The sequence below is a fragment of the Phalaenopsis equestris genome, unplaced genomic scaffold, assembly GCF_001263595.1.
Source record: "Phalaenopsis equestris unplaced genomic scaffold, ASM126359v1 Scaffold000099, whole genome shotgun sequence".
Taxonomy (NCBI): Eukaryota; Viridiplantae; Streptophyta; class Magnoliopsida; order Asparagales; family Orchidaceae; genus Phalaenopsis; species Phalaenopsis equestris.
In genome coordinates this window covers 484,898-503,471 of record NW_018164541.1, presented here as the reverse complement: position 1 = coordinate 503,471, position 18,574 = coordinate 484,898, and the positions used below count along the sequence as shown (strand labels likewise).

Below are 18,574 nucleotides of genomic sequence, written 5' to 3'. Positions count from 1 at the left end.
TGATGGGGCTAGATAAGGATTTTAAATGAGTTCATGAAACAAGTCAAGAAGTGAGCAAATGCTAGGAGAGACACTATCATGTTTGAAGGTGTGTTGGAGTAGAATCATGGATTTGCAAATATTATAAGGCCGAAATGCATATTTCAAGAGTGAGATGAGGTGGTGAAGTTGCATATTGACTGCAAATGAGCTTATGAATCAAGTTGATGGAGCCAATGCAAGGTGAGCACTAAGATTACAGATTGTGGAGATTATAATTTGTGGATTTTTGTGTGTAATATGTTTTGAGGGTGATTTTGATTGCTGTTAGAGCAATGTACGGTCACAAACATTAAGGAAGATGGATCTGAGCTTGAGTATGAGTTTATGGGCTTGAAGGTAGTGATATGGGAGGTGCAAGGACTTGATGGATGAAGAAGATAGTGTGTGTTTTCTTTTTTGGCTGTGATAAAGGTTACTAAGGTGATTAGGATTAGCCATATTTCATTACCTAGTTAAGGAGAAGATATTATGTGTATAATATTGTAGAAATTTTTCTCATTTTTGGCATGGGAATGAATATAATGTATTGAAGTACATCCAAAAAACATTATTTGTTGACATTAAAAAAAATATTCTTAAGCAAATGCTAACATTGACTATGTTTTTTGATTGAATAGTTCTGGACTTATTCATTGAAAATTCTAATTATCTCACAATCCAAGTTGCAACAATAGTGCAAAGTAAAATAAATGACAAAATAAAAGATGAACAGCATGAAATGTGACGATTTTAATTATTTTCATGACAGAGAAAATACATGAGTAATAAACTGGTCAGGGGAAAAAGAGTTCCTACTATATTATTTATTGATCTAAGAAAGAAATATGAAAAAAACTGTGGGTGAAGGCTTCACCTTGACCTTTTTGTCCTCATCCTCTCCCTCTTTTTCACTGTTATTGGAAAGGTGATCACTACTTTATTATGGTACTCTGGCTCCTCTCTCGCCATAATTTTTACTAAAGCTTGATTGATAGCATAAATTTTTATGTTGATTCCACTGTTATTTTTGGGATAAATGCTCACAATTAAAAGAGTTGGTGATTGTTGCAACAACTATCTCTTAAAGTTTGCCTCTCAATAATCTCTTGCTAGCTCGTTGATTGCTTTAAGCCATTACTTGCTCAGGCTGAGTGACGTCTTACTCTTAAATATTAGACAATCTAATTTTCTACTGCTTCGTCTAGTTGTTGAGCTTTTTTAACTTAACATGAATGGTTGATCTTTTGTCATCAACACAGAATCTTGAGTATTCAATAATTTCTTTTGCTATTAATTAGGGTTTGAAGTTCCAATTTCTTTCGTTGCTCTTAATTGTACCCTATGTTTTCTAAAGCTCCATGTTTGGCCAGATCTGTAGAAATGTTTCATAAAATTGTCTAAAACGTGACTTGTTGCTCTAATCCTCCTGGTTAACCTTTATTATCATGCGCTTGTATTTACACTTACTTGGAGAAGTCATATGCCTGCCACTCTACAACTATTGAAGAATAATTTTTGCATATAAAACCGTATTCTCTCTAAATTTTAAAAGTTTGTAAAAAGACAGATTTTGGTCTCTTTTTCAATTAGTGGGAGCAAATCCTTGTTTTGATGACCTGTAGTTGGCTAGGATAAGTGGAAATGTCTGGTGTACCCCTTGAGTTGTCTCATCTCTTCTTAGGACTAGTGCAGATGTCAATTCTTGCCCTCTTGAAGAAACAAGGATGGTTGTTTTACTTATTATTCGGATGGCCAGTTTAGGGACCCTTTGTTAGCCGTTGATGGCTGAAGCCACATAACTTAAAGAGCCTTGGGGGATCAATTACTGCACTCTTTGTTTCCTTTGTTGTGAACTCCCTTCCGCTGATTAGAGACTATTGCTTACTGCAAAATTGGTTGTAGGCACCCCTATATTAATCATTGAGGATACATGGATAAATTTGTGGACTTTTGCTTTGAAACTTAAGATGGAAATGGTGGTCGAAGAACTAAACTGCCATGCTTCTTGTTGCAAGAGAAAGACATGCCACTCATAACTTCTTGTCAGTGACCAAATTGAATTCATGAGACCAACTCATTACAAAATACACACTCTATATTGTTAGGTTCTGATCTCTTTTTTTTATTTATTTATGATGCACTCTAATTTGTGGGCAACTCTCACTCATTTTGAATTTAGAAAAAAATTTGACCTATGCACAGGTAGCTTCTTAACAAATATCATTGCAATGGCCTAAGGTTTTACTCAGTTAATGGAGCAGTGAATCCTATGGTTTTACTCATTACCCTAACTTTGAGAATACTAATAACTCCAAGATGATTGCAATGGCCTTCAAGGTGAGCTGCCTCACAACCATATCTCAAAAGCTAAATATCTCTACTAGTTTCATAGCGAGGGGCGGAACCAACTTTTCTTTTCAGGAGGGGCAAATTTATCATGTGTTGTTAAAATTTTAAGTGCTATGCAGATAATTATAAAAGTTAAGGTGCTGGATATGTAAATTAGTTAGTAAATCAAAATAATCAAGAAACACTGAAATAAATTAAACAAATCTCATAGAAAAAACCGAAATAAAATGAAACAAATCTAAAGTTATGGGTTCAAAATAACCTTTAAAGAAAAGCCATGCAAATTAAAATAATCTTTAAAGAAAAGCCATTAGAAAAAACTGAAATAAAATGAAACAAATCTCATAAATTTACATGCGGTAGCCACACACAACTACATCAAATCTACTCTATATTCACATTTAAGGCTCAACCTCCTTGTGGAAGCTGTTGGAAGATAGAAGTTGTTTTCTCTACTTGATTCCCATTCCCGTCGATCCTACCCAAATTAGCAAATAAGCGTTGTTTGTCGTGGCTTACTGAGAGATCCAGGGAGGTGAAGTCGAGAAGAGGCAAGGAGCTCCATCGCTGACCCGGAGGGAGGAGGGTGCCAGTGCGGCGTGCAGCTTGCGGCATCGTCACTCTGCGGTGTTTCCTAGTCTTGAAGAAGGGGAGCAATCTGGGCAAGCACGGGTCTCGGGTGGCAAACGAATGGACAGGGGGGGCAATCCATTTAATGAGGGGATGGGGTTGGAAGGGAAATACCGAAACAACCCTTTTAATATGGCCACATCCGAAAATTGAAGGGGGAAATTGGGTATAGCGTGGGTCTGCTCCTGTTCATAGCCTAGAAGAAAAAGCCTAGCAATTGTTATATTGTAATTGATCATCAAGAACCCCTTTATAGGTGTTTAGGTTAATCTTCTGCTTGATCACTTCACCTTACATGCAGGAAGATGGAAAGGAAGTGGCAAAAGATGCATTATCGAGGTTTTTCTATGATGTGAAAAAATAGAAGCATGCTCGAATGCAAAAACTAAAATTATTGTTTGTTTAATTAAGCATTTCTTTTGAATGAGTTGGTTTCTTTGTACCCTTTAATGTGCCATAGTTTGCAAGAAGTGAACAGCCCTGAGGCTCTTTGACACTGAGAAGAAAAAAGGCACACACATATTATTAGCAGCATGTTAATTGTCACTTCAACTAAGATTGAGGGGGAGGAGTGCCACATATTCTCCCTTTTTTAGTTGAGAAATCTCTCCAAATAGGTGGAAGAAAATAGGTCTCAAAGGTAACAGCATAATCATTAGCTTTGTGAAGGTGTCATTGAAAAGAAGAAAAAGGAATAACAAAGCTTGAAGTTGCAAATTCAAATAATGAAGATCTCTTGAAGCTGAAACAAATTGAAGCCTAACAATATAGGACTAGTTAAAAGAAGAGGTAGTCTACCATCCCTTCCTCTCAAAGGTAAAGGAAAAGGAAGAATGGATGCTTTACCACTTAAAAAATTTATTAGCAACACCAAAGAAAATTTGATGCTAAAGAATGATGATGTATAACATGCCTAAGCATATGATAACTCCTCTCCCATTATAAAAGGGGGTTGTTCAACCACCATTTCAAGGAGAAGTGATGAGTTTTGACTAGTCCAAGCCTCGAGGAACAACATTGTGAGGGAAAATTAGTGGATGAATGCTTGGGAAATTACTTTCGATTCGAACTTCAAGATCTAAAGGTTGGTTTCCTTCTCAAATATTTTCTTTATACAAATGATGCCATGTTCTTTTTCTTTTTTGTCTAAATTTTTGTTCAAAGAGGTTGCATAACATAGCATATGAAAGAAGTGAGAAAAGGGGAGCCAACAAATCATTGAGGCATTTGGTTTGTTCGAGGGCACATAAATATAAAACCGCTTATATTTTTGTGCATCCAATAGAATCTAATACATCATCAATTTGCTTTTTTATTTTCCATATGGATTGATCATTTAGATTTTACACTTGATCAACCCTAGATTTTGATTTGCTCAAATACAAAGCACATTGGTTGTAACCAGTGAAAAATTTCATGGTGTCGCGTTCGAGCGGTCACTCTGTCTAGGAAAAAAACTCTTATTTTTTACTTCATTTAAATGCTATCGGATAATCAAATCATATTAAGACTGACAATGCAAATTATTTTTTTTTTATCATCTTTCCAACAACTGTTCATAAATTAGAGTGATAGGTCAAGTACCTATCAATGTAGCACAAGATGTAAAAAATGGATGTCGTGTGCTTTCTTTCCACTTTGCTTGGTCCCACTAAGCACTTTGTATCTTATCTTCAACTAAGGTAGTTTTTGCTTTACAAAAGCTAGGATTTGTTTAAGGGAGTTGTTTGATTGCCATCTTATCCCTATTCACTTATTGTCACATGTTATTAAGTATGCGCCTACAATACCTAAAAAATATGCATTTGCTAAAGTGGAATTTGCTAAATGCGTGCTACATAGAAATTGGTGTAGAATATTATTAATGAAATGAACAATTCAGTTAAATTAAAACTCGCGTAATTTAGTTGAATTAATTATTTAATTTATAAATTCTAATTCTTATGAAAATGCATCTATATATTATTTTCAAGATATGCAAAAATTTGGTATAAATTTTAAGAAAAATTTTAATCTTAACCTTATGAAATTTTTGGTATTAAATTATGATATATTAATTTTATCACAAGCATATGAAGACAATTAAAATTTTGAAACAACTTTTGAACTGGTAAATGAAACATTGAGAAATACATGATATTGGCATCTCATGATTTTAGGGATTTAATTAAGCCATTTGTTAGTTCGTGTTGTGCTTTATTTAGCCCATATTGTCCATATATTAGTAATATGTCTCAAAAATTGTGCTAATAGGGAACATTACTCTCATAAAAACATTTTTTCTAATATAATGATGGTATTTTCATGTTCTTTTGATTTGATTTGTCATTGAAACTTTTAGTCAGCCTAAGGTCGTATTTTGGAATTGGTGCCTTTATCGATTGCTAGCTTTATGGTTGAGAATGGCCCCAAACCTACTCCCATAATTACCGATCAAAGGTTAGTCGAGATCTTTGCTTCTAATGATCATCCTATTGTTAGTATTTCTACTGCAAATGAGCTTGTGGAGAAGATGTCGTATATTCTACATGCCAGTTGGAGAAGAAAAAATAAGAAAAATGTATTTTCACACTCTAAGATATACCAGATTTCAAGTGAGATGTTTTCAATGATTACCACTGTGGTTTTTCTCTTCTGAAAGTTGGTTCATTGGCCAGTGGTTGCCTCTATTGGTTTTTTTTTTATCTTTTTATTTTTTGTTCTTTTCTTCTAGTAGTGGTATGCACTTGTTTCACAATGTACTCACTTTGTTAATAAAATTTGGTTTGCTTTAAAAAAGAGAAACATGTCAAAATAGTCCCTGACTTCTTTTGGCGAGTCATTGTAGTCCTAGGGTCTATAAAATTGCCAATTTGATCGCCCAATCTCTTTTAATATGGGTTGACGGAGGATATTTCAAGCCCAATTTAAAACATATGGGTCTAATTTAGCAATGCTATAGACTTTGTGATTAAAACAGTCCTATGTAAACAGTTCGGGCATTATTTTTGACACTTCTCTTCTTCAGAAAATGCTATAAAAAATATTAGGGCTAACTGACAAGCAATCGACCTCAAGGAACCAATTTTATAATCATGCTACCTAGGCTAATTGACAAGCAACCAACCTCAATGAACTCTTTCTAGCAATGCCAAGATTAACCCTAAGATGAAGAATAGTGAGCACGTCAAAGGTTTGAAGTTAAGGAGTGGAAAAGAGTTGGAAGACTTGGTTCATTGGCCAATGGTTGCCTTTTTTTTTTTTTTTTTTTCTTTTTTTTTTTTCTTTTGTTCTTTTTGTCTAGCAGTGGTATGCACTTATTTCACAATGTACTCACTCTGTTAATAAAATTTGGTTTTCTTTAAAAAAGAGAAACATGTCAAACTAGTCCCTGACTTCTTCTGGGGAGTTATTTTAGTTCTAGGGTCTATAAAATTGCGAATTTGATCCCCAATATCTTTTAATATGGGTTGACGGAGAATATTTCAAGCCCAATTTAAAACATATTGGTCTAATTTGGCAATGTTATAAAATTTGTGATTAAAATAGTCCCATGTAACCAGTTAGGGGATTATTTTTGTCACATCGCTCCTTCAGAAAATGTTATAAAAAATATTGAGTTTTTAAGGGTTATCTTTATTTCATTTTATTTAATAGAACATGAATATGAACTAGATATGAACACTTTCAACCTTGTGATTTATCCATGCATCTTATATATTTTTAGATTTGTGCTTACATAAGACATGATAATGCGCCAAAGTGGTATAGTTTGCTTAAGTTTTTTGGTTCATTGCTAAAATTCTTGTCGAATTTCATACTCTCCATTTCTAAGAGATTGCTTTAATCCATGAAGATATTTAATTCTATCTATTTTTTTTCTCGAGCTGTCTTTTGACTGAATCAATTTTCGTTGCTTTGGCAGTTTTTAAATTTTTTTTTTCTTTAACAGGATATCTCCGTTGTTTTAAGCACCCAAGAATATCAAGAATTAATGGAGAAAGTGGCTGCCAAGTGTTCTTCTTATTTTTCTCTTCTTCCTTCTGTTACCAGCATACCTACAAATACGGGTTCGCTTGAACCTGCTAGGAATGATCAGTTTCATTTGATTTCTAAGTTGATACAGGAAATGAGTGATTCAAGAAAGCCTGAAGGTTATGTGATCATGATGTATTTTTTTCGTTTATGATATCTCTCTATCACCACTTTTAGTATGTGACATTTTAAACTTTCAACTTGTCATAGAAAAGTGTCAGAATTGTTAATACTTATAGAAGGGTATAATTGCACATGACTATTTCTGACAGTGTTAATTGTGCTAAATGTTATTATCTCGTGGGACTCTGAATTTTTTTATGATAATTATAATTGATTAACATGCCTATGAGTTGGCCACATCATTTTTTTTTCACATTCTAAAAGGATTAAACTATGAAGTATCTTGATTTTGAATTATGATGGCAAAGAATCACTGAATAAAGACTAAAGTGCCAAAATTGTCCATTGACTGTTTACATGGGGTCATTTTAGTCTGTGAGTCTATAAAAGTGCCAAATTTGTCTATATATATTAAAAATTGGGGTGAAATAGTCTTTTTTTGGGGCTATTTCAGGTCATATTAAATGGTTTGGGACTAAATTAACACTTTTATAGGCTCTGAGACTAAAATAGCTCGTTGCAAAGAATTAGGAACATATCTTACACTGTTCTCATTGAATAAGTATTAATATAATTTAGAAATGAGGAAATTTCTTTTTTTTATTTAGTAACACTTAAAAGAAAATGTTACAAGTACACTGGCACTTCATAATTGTAATTATAATTAAAACTAGTATAGTTAATGAAATATGATTCTTTGTTAGGGTGAATGACATTTTTGACTTCTCAAAAGTGCAATGGACAAGTTAGAGGTGACGTGTTTCTGTATTTTCCATGTTCCATTACCCTTTTGTTTTACTGCACTTCGTGGAAGAGACTTCAATAACTTGTGGACGTTGTGCTTTTTCTCTCTTTTTAGCAGAGATGTGTAAATTGTGACCAGTACTCGCAACACAACTTTGGGGTTTATTTGGGATCACTTTTCTATTTGGTTTTTCATTTTTTTTATTTCCTTTTTTATGTCTTGTTTTAAATTAAAGAATGCTTGATTGAGGTAGTTGTTTTTAAAAATCACTCAAATCTTCTTTTAAGTGTTTTTTTTAAAAACAGTTGATTTGTTTTTAAAAACAAAAAATAAAAAATTATAAAAATTATACCAATCAAACAATTTTTTTTTAAAAAAATAAAATAAAATAAAGAAAACTAAAAACAAAAAAACAAGTTTGAGTGTATTACTTAATATTGATCCGTCTCTGATTTACAGTTTCCAACTAAACTAATTTAACAAACTCAACAGTTGAAATTTGAAGCATACAAAGTAAACTTGTCTTATGCTTGAGTTTTATATTTATATGCTACTTACCGTTTAATATTTTCTTACTTGGTTGTTCTATATAAAAGATTTTCCTGGATGACATTTTGAAAAAAAAAAAAGAATTATTTTCATATGCATTCTTAATCTTTTCTTCTTAGTAAGCATTTTTTAAATCTATCTCCGAACATTTCTTAACCTGTAGGCGATGACCCTGCATTAATTCTATATACAAGTGGGACAACGGGGAAGCCCAAAGGTGTTGTTCACACCCACAAGGGGATAATTTCACAGGTCTGTTTATGTAAACTTTAGGCTACCATTTCTCTTAAATGCCTGCCATTCTCTTTTGTATTCATAACATTAATACTTTTATAATCCATATAGAGTATAAAACTTTTATTTATGTAATTTTCTAACATTGCTATTTTTTCTAATTTTTTTAACCTCAAAGAATATGTAATATCTTTGAAGGGTCATAACAAACCTAAACTTTACGTTTCAAAAATAGTCAAAGATGATGCTTAGTTGAATCAGATTGTATATGTTTAACAGAGCAAAATTGAGTTTCGTGATTGAGCTTTTCTTTTACACTATAGCATGTGCTAGATATGTGAATAGTTAAGGAGTTAATTTCAAATTCTGTATTTTTGATGGGTGTGGGATTTTCTTAGTTCTTTTTTTTTTTGTATAAATTTTAGAATGGTTGGAAGAATTCTTAATCCTGCATTCTTTTTCTTTTAAACATCGGGTCCTAACTGCGACCTGGGAATTTAGCTATTTGCAAGGGGTACTTTGTAATTATCTGAGGTTTTCATTGGCAAATGCAGCGATGTTGTAAAAATCAACTAATTTAGTTCAGAAAAGGCTAAATTTTCACAATTTAATCAGTAGTTATATCTGGCTGCAAAGGCCATAAATAAAATCAATATTTAAGCCTTTTTAGACCTATTTCGATTTATGGCCGAAATTCTTAATTTTAATGTATTTTTTATTAGGTTCAGTTACTTTCTTTTGAATAATTTTATATCTGAATTTGATTTCAAGATAGTATTATATTAGATTTTGAATTTAAACATTGTAACCTTATTACTATAAATTCAGATTGTTGGATTGTAATTGTATAGACTATTTTAACGAATAGTGTTATTTTATGAAGTCAATTGAAAATATTCTCTTTTTTATTCATGTTGTGTATACGGATTCCTTCAATTTGTTTGTGTGATTTACTCCAAATTGTCTTCATTTCCTCTCCATCAGTTCATTTATTTATTTTCTCAGTTAGCACTAATCGTGCCATCTTCCCTGCAAAACCACTACAGATCAATAGAATTTATGTTAGGTCTCTTCAATGCTTAAGTTTTAATGTTATCGTATTATTGTAGATAGAAGGACACCAACATATATTGAAGATCAGCATTATCTCAAACATCACAAAAATTTTGCTTCTTGATCTTGATTTATCCTTTTAATTCTCTTTACTTGTATTTAAAATGATGGTTAATATTCATATTTTTTATGATGTTTCCTATGGATATTTTCTGGTTCATCTTGGAAAAGATTATTTGATGAGTTATACCATGCGGCATGCCAACTCATCTATAATTGTTTATTATATAATTTTAGTTTTCTACTGACCTTCACCATATCCATTGCCTAAACCACCAAATAACTAATCGAAAATAATCACAATAAACTCAAATCCACCACCGATTCTCATGCTATGATGGTGACCCTTATGAAGATGCATATGATGAGATGCCCCTTACTTTTGATGGAATTTATGATGACGATCCCTATGAAGATGTTTATAATGATATTTGACAGTTGAGTTTACTGTGCTACCTGATCTTGACTTATTATTAGAGGTTAAGATTGAGCATATGTTTGATGCAGTGCTTGATGTTTGACAAAGTTGTTTAGTTTGAAATTGTATTTTCTGAAGATTTAGTTGTGATTCTATTCCAGTTCAGTTGTCACAAGCTCAGAAGAGTTGCACTATTTCAAATGATTAAAATTTTCTGCATTCGCACTAATCAAAGATTTAGTTTGTGTTGTCACTGCCACAATTCTAATTCACTGTTAGTCCACATTGCAAAATCTTACATGTTTATAAAGTTTGGAGTCTCCCAATAATCAAGCTTTTAAATATTTGTGTTTTATGGATTTCCTCATGTTATTCTCTATATTGCAAGGGCACAGTACATCAGATGATCTAACGAGGCTATTTCCTCTTCCATGGCCTCCATTGCACTCTTCAGGTAGAGAGTTCTTTGATGGACGATTGAGTTTGTGATGCGGGTGTCTCCCGCGTAGGGGAGGGCTGCAGAACTCCTATGACCGACTCCCGCACTGTACTAGGCACAACTCTCTTTTGGCGCATGGGACCGGTTCAGAACAGTAAATTGAGATTCGGCCGACCTTCCTTTGGTGGATTTACCGCCTCTTTGCGAGAAGAGGCCCACTCCTAATTACCCTAGTGCTATTTATGTGCTTTTGTCCTGTTTAGGTTTCAGTTTTGTCATGAGTTTTGTTCGGGACAGCCGCCGGCGTCTCTGTTCTCCCTTTGAGGGTTGTATCCAAGGGTCAAGTGGTGCTCTTACCTCACTCCCGAGATAGTGTTTATCCTTCCCCAAATCCTCGGCAGGCATTCCGCCGCTTCTTTGTCACGCATCCCTCTTTTGCTGCAGCCACGGGCTGTTTTTCTGCAGTTTCAACTGTCGTTGTCGGCTTCCGCCCCCTCCTCTTAAATTCCTCTGCTGTTCTCAGCTTCCCACTTCGCTGCCATTGCTGTCCTAGTCCTTCACCTTCACTTCCTCAACCCCACAAATCCTTCCCTTTGCTGTTTTACCACTGTCTAGCCATACGACATTGCTGCTGCAGCCCCACAACTTGATGGAGGTCTGGAACATCGATGGCAATGGGTATGGAAGGCTGGAATGGCAGCTGCAGCGAAAGGGGAGGGATGGAGTGGCGATAGAGGTGGACTACCAGACATCAAAAGGAGGGCTGTCCTGGGCTGCGGCAGCGAGGAAAATGGTGGGAAAATTGCAAACAAAGGCTGTTCTGGGAGGTGCAAAGGGAAGGGGCGGCCGGGAGCAATGCAGGGAGGATGCGGATGAGAATAACAAATCAAATTACTACTTCGATAACGAGATACAACCGGAGAACCACCCGAAACCACCCAAACCCTTGGATACAGGCCTCTAAGAGAAGAGATATCAATTTTTGTCCTGATACAAAACATACAAAAAAAACTTAAAACCTAGGAGAAAGGAAACACATATATAAGCCCTAGATAACTAGGATTGAGCCCCCTTATGGAAAGGAGGTGCCAAACCTCTGTAGAAGGGTCGATCGGTCCTCCCAGGTCTACATCAGTTCAGTCCAGACAAAGGAATGGTGAATTCCCACAGCTTTCTGTTACACATGCGTCACGCAGCCCTTCACCTTTGCTGCTGCAACTCCTCAAATCCTTCTTTTTGTTGTTTTAGCATTGTCCAATTGTCCGACGTTGTTGTCGCAACCCCACAACTCCTTCCCTTGTTGTTTAGCATTGTCTAGCCATCCGACATTGCCGCCGCAGCCTCACAACTCCATCCCCTTGTTATTTTATTGCAGTTTCGGCTGCCCACAAGCTCTACTGCCTCTCATTCACCTCATATAAACCTTACCTGCTGAAACCGCCACCTTCCAACACCCCATCCTACCCATTCCATCCACCTACCACCACTTCTTGCCCACCTAGCCGACTACCACCTTTGGATTGACCCCTAGCTGAGTTTGTGCATCGAGTCTGTTGTTATTTCCCTTTTCAATGTGTTGGTTGTAATCCCCTATTTGCTTTCAGTAATAATATTTTGTTTTCCGTTATTATTTCGATTAACTCTAGAATCAATTGTTGTATCTCAAAACAATTAGTTTAGCCTAGAGAAGATTAGAAGTTTGTAGACCAATCACATTGGTCTTCAAAGAAGCTACGTCGGACTAGGTTTCAAGCCCTGCTAGGCTACTTTTTATTTATTAGGTTCAGTTATTTTCTTTGGGATAATAGTGTGTTTGAATTTGATTTCCAGGATTTAAATTTTAACCTTATCCTTGTATCCATTTCTATAAATTGAAATTTATGAATTGTAATTGAACGAAATTATTTTTTGAGTTTAGTCAAGTTTCTCCCTCTTGATCTAACTTATGTATGCGGATTGGTTCACATTATGTGCACGAAGCTTCTTCCTTCTTCATGTAGTGGGAATGCACTGTTGATTGTTGTTTGGTTATGATGTGTTTTGTGTATCTCAGTTCCAGTTCATAATTGTATGGCTTCCGCATTAGTTTAGAAGGTAAGGCTGAGGCCTTTACATTTACTAGAAGGCAACGTAGATGTTTTGAGCATATATAACATTGTAGAAGATGCATCAATAAAATTAGAGTTTATGTGGAAAATTTTGGAAGGACAAGGGTAGATTTAAATTAATATAATTAAAAATTGGCGTAAATGATTTGAATGAAAAAGAGTCCTGTTTTCATGTATCACTCGATAGGAGTGAATGAAGAAAGAGGTTTCATTTACCCCAGATAATTTATATGAGGCTTGCGATGATGATAGTGATGTCAGGGTAACTAGATCATGTTAAATGCTGCTGTCACTGCTTTGCACCCAGCTTGGAGCTCAATCGTGGAGCTGTATTCTAAGGTCATTTGGGATTACTTTTGATTTTTAATTTTATTTTTTATTTTCATTTCATTTTATTTATGCTTTAATTTTAAAGAATACATGTTTGGTATGATATGACATGTTTAACTGCTTTTAATAACATTTAAAATAACTTTTTTGAGTGTTTTTATAAACAATTTAATTTGTTCTTAAAAATAAAAAAATAAAAACAAGCAAATATAATACTATACAAACGTGATTTTAAAATAAAAGCAAAGCGAAAATAAAACACAAAAATAAAAATAATACCAAACAAGCCGTAAACTTTCTGTAGTTTCAATCAATATGTATAGGAGGATAACATTCATTCTTTGTGTACTTGTTTCTTTCAAGACTATATACGCTTTCCAATGATTTTTTGAAATTTAACTTAGTAAGCATTACATTTTCGTTACTTGACTGTTTAAATTATGATCCTTTTTGTCTTGCTGTGAAATTAACTTATCCAATGTTTGGCATTTTTTCCAGGTTCAGATTCTAACAGAAGCTTGGGAATATACAAGTACTGACCAAATTCTTCATTGCTTGCCATTACATCATATCCAACACAAAAGACTGTTAAGATATAGAATATTATATACAGTATGGTTTACAGAATCTAGACATTGCTCCAATAAGTATTTGTAAAATCTCTCCTTGATATATATTTTTTCTTTCTTATGTTAAAAGCTTGATTATCTACTTCCAGTTTATTGTTTTGCCCATTTCCAATGGGATCCTTAACCTGTATGCCACATGTTCATGGTCTTTTCAACGCGCTGCTTGCCCCTCTTTATGCTGGAGCTGTGGTAATGTTTTCTTACTGTTTAATTTTTCTCTACTTCACAATTTATTCCCTAGGTAACTAACCGTTGCTACATAATATCCTTGGGCATATTGCTTAATCCTCGAATCTTTTGTAGAATTAAATTTTTGTCTTCTTGCCTTGACACGTGTGCTTAATTCTTTCTTCTGAAAGGCTTGAATAATGCATAACTTCTACCAAACGTAGCTGTGTTATGTGCGATGTAGTGTTGCCATAGGGTTTGTTTGGAATCAATTTTATTTTTTTATTATAGCTGTGTTATGTGCGATGTAGTGTTGCCATAGGGCTTGTTTGGAATCAATTTTATTTTTTTATTTTTTTATTTTTTTAATGTTTTTTTAATGTGTTTTTAATATGTTTGTATTTTTTGTTTCTAAAAATAAATTATTATGTTTTTGAAAACACACAAAATAATGTGTTTTATGTGTTTTTAAAAACAGTTGTACTTTAATTACACAGCCAAATATATATATATATATGTATATTTTGTTTCAATTCAAAACAACAACAAACTAAAATAAAATAAAAAGTAAAAAAACAAAACACAAAAGTGAACCCAAATGGCTTCTTAACTTCTTTGTTTTAAACCAAAGCTTCAACATTTTTATTCTTTATAACTGATTATGATGCATTTCTTTGAAGGTTGAATTTATGCCAAAATTTAGTGTAAGAGGTGTTTGGCAGAGATGGAGAGAATCGTATCCTGATAATGGAAATAAAGTTGATGATGCTATTACCTTGTTTACTGGGGTAAGACATTGTGCTTTACTGATTACGTTTATCATGGTCTTGGTTATGTTTTTTGTTTCCCTGTTTAACTAGGATGCTTTTTTGCTTTATCAAAAGTATTGAAAATAAGAACTCGTTGGTTATTTGGAAGTACAAGATTGTATTAAAAATTTGATAGAAATTTGGAAAGTAGAAATGGAAATCCATCTTATCTTATTACTTAACCTATTGAATTAGGTGTGATTTAGTATGAAAAAGAGAGGAAAATTTGTTTTTGAGTGAAATGTTAATTTCTCATGTATTCAAGAGCGTGTATTTGCAGTCTTCTCTAGTCCCAATTGCAAAATTTTTGCTTTATATTCAAAGGTCATAACGGTTAATTTTCTTGCCTGCTTAAATTTTATTATTAAGTTGCAAAACATTGATTTTGGCATATTTAATGGGAAAAGTTAACACTTCTTATAAAAATAAGATGGTGTACCCACAAAATCACGTGGGTATCAGTTTGTTATGGCATAAGCCCAAGAAAAAATCATCATTATACTCTCCAATACCTTCCAGCCTTTATTTTTAGAATCACAGCAATTAAAATATTAGGTTTTAACAATGAATTTTAAATGTTTAAGTTGATGTTGAAAGGGTCAAATTGTTGTTTCATATTTGCTTGTGAATGCAATAAGTTTGACACTCCTGATTGTGGAGTTATTAAAATTTTTGTTGCTAATGAATCTTTGAATTAATTGTTAAATTTATAGGTTCCAACAATCTACACTCGGCTGCTACAGGGCTATGAGATGATGGATTCAGATCTTAGAGCAGCTTCTGCTTCAGCTGCATGTAAATTGCGTCTTATGGTAATGGATTCTAAGACAGCTTCTCTTCACTTGTAGGAGAAATCTAATTAATGAAAATAGTATGACATGTGGAATTATTTTATATTTATAGGCAGTCTATCCAAGTTTATCCATTGTTCTTGCCAGGCTATTGTTGATATTTCTAGAAAATCTGTTTTCTCAGTCTCTGAAGTAAAATTCCCAAGTTAGCATATATGATTCTTATATAATAAGTGTCGCATTGCCTTAGGTATAGGCTTCTCTGTCACACTACTCTCCAAAACTACTAAGGTTAGTCTCACTGGCACTTCTCTCGTAGCCCGTAAAAATATAGCACGAGTTATTTTAGTTCTCATCTCTATCTGATATCCATCAATGTTGACTCCTTCAATGGCACAAGTACAATTTGATTCCCGTTCTTGATAAATGAGTAGGTATTTTTGTGAATATTATAAAGTGTTCCCATCATACTGTCATGGTTGGACCAAAAGAATATGAAATGTATCCATATATATGATATCACACCACACTTGATCTTTCAGCTTGTCTCTAATAGAAATTCTTTAAATTATCTCTTGTTAAAACTGTTCGCATTTCATTTCTTCAATCTAGAGGTTATGGTTGGGAATGCTTATGGATAGCAAGGATCACTTTGTCCATCATCTGTGTAGATACCACATTCTTGTAGCTACCTCTATTTAAGATGAGATTGCACACCTCGTTTATAGTATAATGTGTACATAAAATATTCTGTCTAAGCCACTGCCAATCCCTTTTAGACTCGGTTTGGAGAACTCGTCAAACCTCAAATATCTCACTATCTATTCGTATGTGAGTAGATAGTATTCCTCTCCAGAGCTTCCAATATTCACTTCTTCCACTACAACATGCTCGGTGAAAGAGTTCACTTTTTTGTTTAGATAATCGGATGTAATGTGCCCAAAATTGTAGCACTTAAAAACACTTCATAGTTTGGAAATATTTGAGTGTTTGTGGGCCCAACTTTTCTCCACTTTGAACTGATTTCTCCTCACGATTGTCAACTTAGGTGCTCTAATTCGCTTGATCCTAAGGTCACTATCTATAAGTTGTGGTGTTCTTCTGATGACAATGCATCTTCTCCACTTTTAAAACTAGAGTTTGTAAATTGATTAGGGATCGATAATATTATAATTGTACTACATGTTAATAGATGACTTCAACCCTCAAAGATTCCTCACTATCATGTGCTCTTTTAGCTCCATCAACTCATATTTTAGTGTGAGTTATCAAATTTGGCCTTGTACTCCACAAAAGAATTTCTTTGGTGTTGTTTGTTGAGTTTTAGGAATATGTCGTATCAGTAATGCGAGGGAAGATATATTTGTGGCATCTTCCTCTTCTTCTTAGGATATATGGTGTTCTTACTCTTCTCTTTCTGTAGTCAAAGACTATTCAACTTTTTCACTTCAAAGAAGTGTTTTTCCTGTACTTGATAGGTGTCAATTTGATCCTCTTGTTTTGGGGAATGTACTTGAACTCAAAAACTTGTTACATTATTTGTAGCTACCCAATGAATTCATTTGGATCCAGACAATCATCAAAATCTGGCAAGTCAATCTTTACCCCAAAGTCATTGTCTTTTATCTAATATTTAAAGACAAATCGTCAGGACATTAGTTCTTTATCACTAAAAACTTTATGGTGAAAGGGGTTGACTTTCTCTTATAGATCTTGTGAGTCACCATTGTGGCTATGAGTGTCTTCTCTGGGTTATCTTCTTTCAAAGGCGGCAATGCCGCCTTTGTTGCAGTTAGAGGATCTTTTAACTGTTCTCCATTATAAGCTTTTGGACACCTCTTTACATGTTCTCCTTTGCGGCATGTTTTTTATTAAAACAGAGTTGGTGGTTTACAAAATTGGACGATGGAGTTACATGAATTAGGTTAAGTGGCTTTTAGATTTAGGAGTGAAGAAATATAAATCCCTAAAGATTTAGGGTTTACTTGGGTCTAATATCAAATAATACTGTTCTAATGTTCCTACATGATGTGAAAGGATTAAAGGATGACTTAGAATAGTAATAAAAGGGACAACAAGAAAGAAGGGGTGAGGAAATTTGAAATCTCGCATAATATGTGGTAGACAATAATCTGGGAGTAGGAACTAATAAGTAGGCAACAAATGTGCAGGTAAGCAAAGATATTTGGACTTACGAGAGAGTTCATGTCACACCCCAATTGAGCCTCTTTTAGGGTCAACTGTGGTGCGACAGAAGGATGAATCAATTAGACTAAATTCTTACCGGGACTCATCCTGACTTGTAGAATCAGGACTCAGTGGGTGTTGATCTAGTATAACTAAATTGCCGCAAATATATTTGATGTATTTTATTTCATAATTTATTCATATTCGCATACTTGGAAGTATGTATATAGAGAGAGAGAGAGAGAGAGAGAGAGAGAGAGAGAGCCCAATGGCTAATATATTAAAAAGAAAGAAATATATAGATAGATTGTATGAGAAAGCTCAAGCATTACACAAGCATTGCACCCTACTCACACGGTAAACACCACATGCAAATGATTCCAGAAAAAAAAAATACAGAAAAATAGATGAGAGCCCAAAAACTAAGAGTGTCAAAACACGTAATATCAATTAGCTAGAGAGCGACCCAATTTTGTCCTGCATCTGTCTTTAATTTTAGGAAAGGAGTCAGCTAACTAGTTTTAGGAAAGGAGTCAGCTAATAAATTGGTAAAATGAGTGTCATTGTTAGTAGTAACCAATGCATTGTTCAATAAGTTCCTAAGCTCGAGTCGGCCTCCATTCTTTTTCTTCCTCCTGGAATAGACCTGTCATTCCTCATCCGAAGACTGACTCATATGATCAGTGGATTGGTCTAAACTGTGTCGGACATGTGTAGTTTGTTGAACATAGTTTGTTGAGCATTGAAAGCATCTACTTGTTGTACCAGCTAATCTTTTATTGGATCAAAGTAGCACTCTCGTGTGTCTTGGCATGTGAGTCTTCTTCAATAACAATAAATGATATAAGCACAACTGGATCTGTAGCTGTTGTAAGTTGTTCTTCCTCAGGAACAGCGGGGTGGGGAAGAGGATCCGG

General features: G+C 34.2%; 1 protein-coding gene across 1 annotated transcript in view; it reads left to right on the top strand.

Annotated features, from left to right (window-relative positions):
• The window catches only part of LOC110020552 (malonate--CoA ligase), a 55,780-nt gene that overhangs the window by 13,247 nt on the left and 23,959 nt on the right, over window positions 1-18,574 (top strand). Inside the window, exons 4-9 of the mRNA XM_020718692.1 lie at window positions 6,932-7,133; window positions 8,595-8,683; window positions 13,572-13,641; window positions 13,839-13,891; window positions 14,551-14,658; window positions 15,393-15,491. Of these exons, the coding sequence (XP_020574351.1) occupies window positions 6,932-7,133; window positions 8,595-8,683; window positions 13,572-13,641; window positions 13,839-13,891; window positions 14,551-14,658; window positions 15,393-15,491 (621 nt within the window). The remainder of the gene's footprint in view (window positions 1-6,931; window positions 7,134-8,594; window positions 8,684-13,571; window positions 13,642-13,838; window positions 13,892-14,550; window positions 14,659-15,392; window positions 15,492-18,574) is intronic.